Source organism: Scomber japonicus, chromosome 24 (assembly GCF_027409825.1).
Source record: "Scomber japonicus isolate fScoJap1 chromosome 24, fScoJap1.pri, whole genome shotgun sequence".
NCBI lineage: Eukaryota > Metazoa > Chordata > Actinopteri > Scombriformes > Scombridae > Scomber > Scomber japonicus.
The window spans coordinates 1,354,356-1,361,855 of NC_070601.1; the positions used below are offsets into that span (position 1 = coordinate 1,354,356).

The window sequence follows — 7,500 nt, forward strand, 5'->3', positions numbered from 1 at the left end:
TCTCCTCTCCCCCTTTTCTCTCCTCTTCTTTCTCTCCTCTTCTCTTCTCCTCCTCTCCTCTCCTCTTCCTCCTCTCCTCCTCCTCTTCTCCTCCTCCTCCTCTCCTCCTCCTCTCCTCTTCCTCTTCTCCTCCTCCTCTTCTCCTCCTCCTCCTCTCCTCCTCTTCTCCTTTCCTTCTCCTCTCCTCCTCCTCCTCCTCTTCTCCTCCTCCTGTATCTTTGTGTTTTCTAACCATCAGTTTCTCCTCCTGCAGTGAGGACGACATCCTGAAGGAGTTGGAGGAGCTTTCTATCGAAGCGCATGGAGGCAAAGCAAAGGTACACAAATCACCTCCTCCTCCTCCTCTTCCTCCTCCTCTTCTTACTCCTCTTCTTACTCCTCCTCTTCTTCTTACTCCTCCTCCTCCTCTTACTCCTCTTCTTACTCCTCCTCTTCTTCTTCTTCTCTCTGTGCAGAAATCAGACGGTGACGAGGAAGTCGCCGAGCCTCCCAAACCAGAGAAGAAGAAGACGAGGAAGGGGAAGAAGGGAGGAGCGAGCCCCGAGGAGGAGGAGGTAGAGGAGGAAGGAGACGCACAGATGGACGCTGACAAAGAGAAGAAGGTGAGTCTATGAGGCGTTTAAGGTTTTATTTTAAAAAGCAGAAAAATGAATGCTACTCCTCCTCTTCTTCTTTCTCCTTTCCTCTCTTCCTCTTCTTCTCTTCCTTCTCTTCTCCTCCCTCTCCTTCTCCTCCTCCCCCTTTTCTTCTCCTCTTCCTCCTCCTCTTCTCTTCCCTCTCCTGCTCCGCCTCCTCGTCCTCTTCTCCTTCTCCTCTCCTCTTCTTCTCCTCCTCTCCTTCTCCTCCTCTCTTCCACTTCTTCTCCTCTTCTTCCTCTCCTCCTTCGTCTTCTTCTCCTCTTCCTCTCTTCCTCTTCTTCTTCTCCTCTTCCTCTCCTCCTCTTCTTCTCCTTCTCCTCCTCTTCCTCTCCTCCTCATCCTCCTCCTCTTCTTCTCCTCCTCATCCTCCTCTCCTCCTTCTCCTCCTCTCCTTCTCCTCCTCCTCTCCTCTTCTTCTCTTCCTCTCCTCTTTCTCTGTTCTCCTTCTTCTCCTTCTCCTCCTCTCCTCCTCTTCTTCTCTTCCACCTCTTCTCCTCTTCTCCTTCTCCTCCTGTCTTCCACCTCTTCTCCTCTTCTTCTTCTCCTCCTCTTCCTCTTCTTCTCTTCTCCTCTTCTCTTCTTCCTCTCCTCTTCTCTTCTTTCTCTCCTCTCCTCCTCTTCCTCTCTTCTTTCTCTCCTCTCCTCTCCTCCTCTCCTCTCCTCTCCTCTCCTCTCCTCTCCTCTCCTTTCTGTCCTGTCCTCTCCTGTCCTCTCCTCTCCTCTTCTTTCTCTCCTCTCCTCTCCTCCTCCTCCTCCTCCTCCTCCTCCTCTTCTTCTCCTCCTCTTCTCCTGAAAATATATTTATAGTTTTTTGTTCCTCCAGTCGTCTGAGATTAAAAGTCTTAAATCTGCAGAAACCCTGAATTATAAAAGAAGATTAATCGTCTCATCATGTTTGCTCCTCCTCTGTTCTCCTGCAGGCTGCACCTCCTGCTGCGCCTCCCTCTGACTCCGACGAGGAGAGCACATCACGCTCCCGCCTCAAGAACAAAGGAGCAAAGAAAGGAGGCAAGAAACCATCAGTCTCCAACGATGATGATGAGGAGCAGGAGGAGGAAGGCCTGAGCAAAGCAGCAGCAGGAAGAGGAGGAGGAGGTGGAGGAGGTGAAGCAGCGAAGGAGGAGGAGTCAGACGAGGACGAGGAGTTCACCTCCAGGCGAGACAAGAAGAAGAAGAACAAAGGCAAGGCAGCGAAGGCGGAGAGCGATGAGGAGGAGGAGCAGGAGGAGGAAGGAGGCGGCGGCTTCAAGATGAAGACGGCGGCTCAGAAGAAGGCGGAGAAGAAGGAGCGCGACAAGAAGAAGAAGGAGGAGGAGAGGATGAAGCAGAAGAAGCTGAAGGAGAAGGAGAGCAGCACGGAGGTGAAGAAGGAGCCGGCAGCGGCCGCGGAGGTAACGACCGAGGCACCGTCGTCAGCGGCAACGGTGGCGGAGGAACAGGAAGGGGCGGAGCTTGTAGCGGAGGGTAAGAAGCCTATACAGATTCATTACACACATTTTACACCTTTTTCTTTCCTCCATCAGCAAGATGCGGGTTTTTTTAGTTTTTTAGTTATTTTAGTTTTGTTTTTTTTTCCCCGTTATTTTAATTTTTCCGTTTTTTTTTTTTTTTTTTTCCGGGGTGTTTTTTTTTTGTTTAGTCTAGTTTATCCTCTTTTTTTTTAGTTTTTACGTTTTTTCGTAATTTTTTTTTGTTCCGTTATTTTAGTTTTTCCGGGGTTTTTTTTTTTGTTTTTATGTTATTTTTTTTTTCTGTTTTTTTTTTTTAGTTTTTACGTTTTTTAGTTTTTACGTTTTTTTTTTTTTGGTTTTCCGTTTTTTTTGTTTTTTTGTTTTTTCAGTTTTTTTTGTAGTTTTTCAATTTTTTTTTAGTTTTTATGTTTTTTTTAGTTTTTACGTTATTTTAGTGTTTCCGGGGTTTTTTTGGTTTTCCGTTATTTTAGTGTTTTTGTTTTTTCAGTTTTTTTGTAGTTTTTCCATTTTTCCGTTTTTTTTTTTCGTTTTTACATAATTATTTTGTTTACGTTTTTTTCAGGTTTTTTTTCTTTTCGTTTTTACGTTTTTTTTTTGTTTTTTTTTACATTTTTCTTAGTTTTTACGTTATTTTTTAGTTTTTACGTTGTTTTTGTGTTTCAGGTTTTTTTTTGTTTTTACGTTTTTTTAGTTTTTCAGTTTTTTACTCTTCTGTTTCTTCTTCTCTTCTCTTCTTCAGAGGAGGCCGAGGGCGACAAGAAGAAGAAAGACAAGAAGAAGAAGAAGGGAGAGAAGGAGGAGAAGGAGAAGGATAAGAAGAAGGGACCCAGCAAAGCTACGGTGAAAGCCATGCAGGAGGCGCTCGCCAAGATGAAGGAGGTGAGGCATCATGGGTAAACCTGGAGAAGAAGAGAGGCATGCTGGGAAATGTAGTCTTGAGATATAAAGTAATGGATCCTGTGTGTTTGTAGGAGGAGGAACGCGCCAAGAGGGAGGAGGAGGAGCGGCTGCAGAGGTTGGAGGAGATGGAGAAGCAGCGGCAGGAGCAGGAGCGTCTGGAGCAGGAGAGGAAGGAGAAGAAGAAGCAGAAGGAGAAAGAGAGGAAGGAGCGACTGAAGAAGGAGGGAAAGCTCCTCACTAAGGCTCAGAGGGAGGCGCGAGCTCGAGCCGAAGCTACGCTGAAGCTGCTGCAGGCTCAGGGTGAGACGACCGACCGACCGACCGACCGACCGATTGACCGACCGACCGACCGACTAACTAACTAATCGACCGACCAACCTATTGATCGACCGACTGACCGACCGATTGACCGACCGACCGATTGACCGACCGACCGACCGACTAACTAACTAATCGACTGACCGACCGACCGATTGACCGACCGACCGATTGACCGACCGACCGACCGACTAACTAACTAATCGACTGACCGATCGACCGACCGATCGACCGACTGATCGACCGACAGATCGACCGATTGATTGACCGACCGACTGATCGACCGACTGACCGACCGATTGACCGACCGACCGATTGACCGACCGACCGACTGATTGACCGACCGACCGACTAACTGACCGACCGATTGACCGACCGACCGACTGATTGACCGACTGATTGACTGACCGACCGATTGACTGACCGATTGACTGACCGACTGACCGATTGACCGACCGATTGACTGACCGACCGACCGACCGACCGACCGACCGACTGATTGACCGACCGATTGACCGACCGACCGACCGACTGACCGACCGATTGACTGACCGATTGACTGACCGACTGACCGATTGACCGACCGATTGACTGACCGACCGACCGACCGACCGACCGATTGACCGACCGACTGACCGACCGATTGACCGACTGACCGACTGATCGACCGACCGACCGACTGACCGACCGACCGATTGACTGACCGACCGACCGATTGACTGACCGACCGACCGATTGACCGATTGACCGACTGACCGACCGATTGACCGACTGATTGACCGACTGACCGACCGATTGACTGACCGACCGACCGACCGACTGACCGACCGATTGACCGACCGACTGACCGACCGATTGACCGACTGACCGACCGACCGACTGACCGACCGACCGATTGACCGACTGACCGACCGATTGACCGACCGACCGACTGACCGACTGACCGACTGATCGACCGACCGACCGACTGACCGACCGACCGATTGACCGACTGACCGACCGATTGACCGACCGACTGACCGACCGATTGACCGACTGACCGACCGATTGACCGACCGACTGACCGACCGATTGACCGACTGACCGACCGATTGACTGACCGACCGACTGATCGACCGACTGATCGACCGACCGACCGATTGACCGACCGATTGACTGACCGACCGACTGACCGATTGACCGACCGACTGACCGACTGACCGACCGACCGACCGACCGACTGACCGACCGACTGACCGACCGACCGACCGACCGACTGATCATTCGGAGTATTGATTATTGATTATTGATTTGGTTGGTTTGCAGGTGTTGAGGTGCCATCCAAAGACTCGATGCCAAAGAAGAAACCCTTTTACGGAGACAAGAGGAAGAAGAAGCCCAACGCCCAAACTCCTGAAGGTACCACAGTCCTGCTCCTTAACTCTGCTCCTCCTTAGCTCTGTTGCTCCTTATTCTGCTCCTCGTTAACTCTGCTCCTTATTCTGCTGCTCCTTATTCTGCTCCTCGTTAACTCTGCTCCTTATTCTGCTGCTCCTTAACTCTGCTGCTCCTTATTCTGCACCTTGTTAACTCTGCTGCTCCTTAACTCTGCTCCTCCTTATTCTGCTGCTCCTTAACTCTGCTGCTCCTTATTCTACACCTTGTTAACTCTGCTGCTCCTTATTCTACACCTTGTTAACTCTGCTGCTCCTTAACTCTGCTCCTCCTTATTCTGCTCCTTATTCTGCTGCTCCTTAACTCTGCTGCTCCTTATTCTGCTCCTTATTCTGCTGCTCCTTAACTCTGCTCCTCCTTAACTCTGCTGCTCCTTAACTCTGCTGCTCCTTATTCTGCTCCTTATTCTGCTGCTCCTTATTCTGCTCCTTATTCTGTTGCTCCTTATTCTGCTCCTCGTTAACTCTGCTCCTTATTCTGCTCCTCGTTAACTCTGCTCCTTATTCTGCTGCTCCTTATTCTACACCTTGTTAACTCTGCTGCTCCTTATTCTGCTGCTCCTTAACTCTGCTCCTCCTTATTCTGCTCCTTATTCTGCTCCTCCTTAACTGTGCTCCTCCTTAATTCTGCTGCTCCTTATTCTGCTGCTCCTTATTCTGCTCCTCGTTAACTCTGCCTCTCCTTATTCTGCTCCTCCTTAACTCTGCTGCTCCTTATTCTGCTGCTCCTTATTCTGCTCCTCGTCAACTCTGCTCCTCGTTTACTCTGCTGCTCCTTATTCTGCTGCTCCTTAACTCTGCTCCTCGTTAACTCTGCTCCTCCTTAACTCTGCTCCTCCTTAACTCTGCTGCTCCTTATTCTGCTCCTCCTTAACTCTGCTCCTCCTTAACTCTGCTGCTCCTTATTCTGCTCCTTTACTCTGCTGCTCCTTACTCTGCTGCTCCTTACTCTGCTCCTCCTTATTCTGCTCCTCCTTATTCTGCTCCTCCTTATTCTGCTGCTCCTTATTCTGCTGCTCCTTATTCTGCTCCTCGTTAACTCTGCTGCTCCTTAACTCTGCTGCTCCTTATTCTGCTCCTCCTTAACTGTGCTCCTCCTTAATTCTGCTGCTCCTTATTCTGCTGCTCCTTAACTCTGCTCCTCCTTAATTCTGCTGCTCCTTATTCTGCTCCTCGTTAACTCTGCTGCTCCTTATTCTGCTGCTCCTTATTCTGCTGCTTATTCTGCTCCTCCTTACTCTGCTGCTCCTTATTCTGCTCCTTATTCTGCTCCTCCTTAACTCTGCTCCTCCTTAACTCTGCTGCTCCTTATTCTGCTCCTCCTTAACTCTGCTCCTCCTTAACTCTGCTGCTCCTTAACTCTGCTCCTCCTTAACTCTGCTGCTCCTTATTCTGCTCCTTATTCTGCTGCTCCTTATTCTGCTCCTCCTTAACTCTGCTCCTCCTTATTCTGCTGCTCCTTATTCTGCTCCTCCTTAACTCTGCTCCTCCTTATTCTGCTGCTCCTTATTCTGCTCCTCCTTAACTCTGCTCCTCCTTAATTCTGCTCCTCCTTACTCTGCTGCTCCTTATTCTGCTCCTTATTCTGCTGCTCCTTAACTCTGCTCCTCCTTAACTCTGCTGCTCCTTATTCTGCTGCTCCTTAACTCTGCTCCTCCTTAACTCTGCTGCTCCTTAACTCTGCTCCTCCTTAACTCTGCTGCTCTTTAACTCTGCTGCTCCTTAACTCTGCTCCTCCTTAATTCTGCTGCTCCTTATTCTGCTCCTCCTTATTCTGCTGCTCCTTATTCTGCTGCTCCTTATTCTGCTGCTCCTTATTCTGCTGCTCCTTAACTCTGCTGCTCCTTCTTATTCTGCTCCTCCTTATTCTGCTGCTCCTTAACTCTGCTCCTCCTTAACTCTGCTCCTCCTTAACTCTGCTCCTCCTTAACTCTGCTGCTCCTTATTCTGCTGCTCCTTAACTCTGCTCCTCCTTATTCTGCTGCTCCTTATTCTGCTCCTCCTTAACTCTGCTCCTCCTTATTCTGCTGCTCCTTTACTCTGCTCCTCCTTAACTCTGCTGCTCCTTTACTCTGCTCCTCCTTAACTCTGCTGCTCCTTAACTCTGCTCCTCCTTAACTCTGCTCCTCCTTAACTCTGCTCCTCCTTAATTCTGCTCCTCCTTAACTCTGCTCCTCCTTAACTCTGCTGCTCCTTAACTCTGCTCCTCCTTAAATCTGCTGCTCCTTATTCTGCTGCTCCTTATTCTGCTCCTCCTTAACTCTGCTCCTCCTTATTCTGCTGCTCCTTAACTCTGCTGCTCCTTAACTCTGCTCCTCCTTAACTCTGCTGCTCCTTAACTCTGCTGCTCCTTAACTCTGCTCCTCCTTAATTCTGCTGCTCCTTATTCTGCTCCTCCTTATTCTGCTGCTCCTTAACTCTGCTCCTCCTTAACTCTGCTCCTCCTTAACTCTGCTGCTCCTTAACTCTGCTGTTCCTTCTTATTCTGCTCCTCCTTATTCTGCTGCTCCTTAACTCTGCTTCTCCTTAACTCTGCTCCTCCTTAACTCTGCTCCTCCTTAATTCTGCTGCTCCTTATTCTGCTCCTCCTTATTCTGCTGCTCCTTTACTCTGCTCCTCGGTAACTCTGCTGCTCTCTCTCTCTCTCTCTCTCCTCTCTTTAGAAACATCAGAGGTGACCTCGCCGCTGTCGGAGACGCCAGAGCCCGTTGCCATGGAGACGGAGGCGGCACAGACGCC

The 7,500-nt window shown here is 49.5% G+C and overlaps 1 protein-coding gene across 1 annotated transcript in view; it reads left to right on the forward strand.

The window, feature by feature from the left end:
• eif5b (eukaryotic translation initiation factor 5B) overlaps positions 1-7,500 on the forward strand; it is a 30,340-nt gene that overhangs the window by 4,034 nt on the left and 18,806 nt on the right. Inside the window, 7 exon segments of the mRNA XM_053314813.1 lie at positions 254-317; positions 456-602; positions 1,559-2,102; positions 2,850-2,989; positions 3,082-3,310; positions 4,634-4,726; positions 7,425-7,500. The exon segment at positions 7,425-7,500 is cut by the window's right edge and continues 14 nt beyond it. Of these exon segments, the coding sequence (XP_053170788.1) occupies positions 254-317; positions 456-602; positions 1,559-2,102; positions 2,850-2,989; positions 3,082-3,310; positions 4,634-4,726; positions 7,425-7,500 (1,293 nt within the window).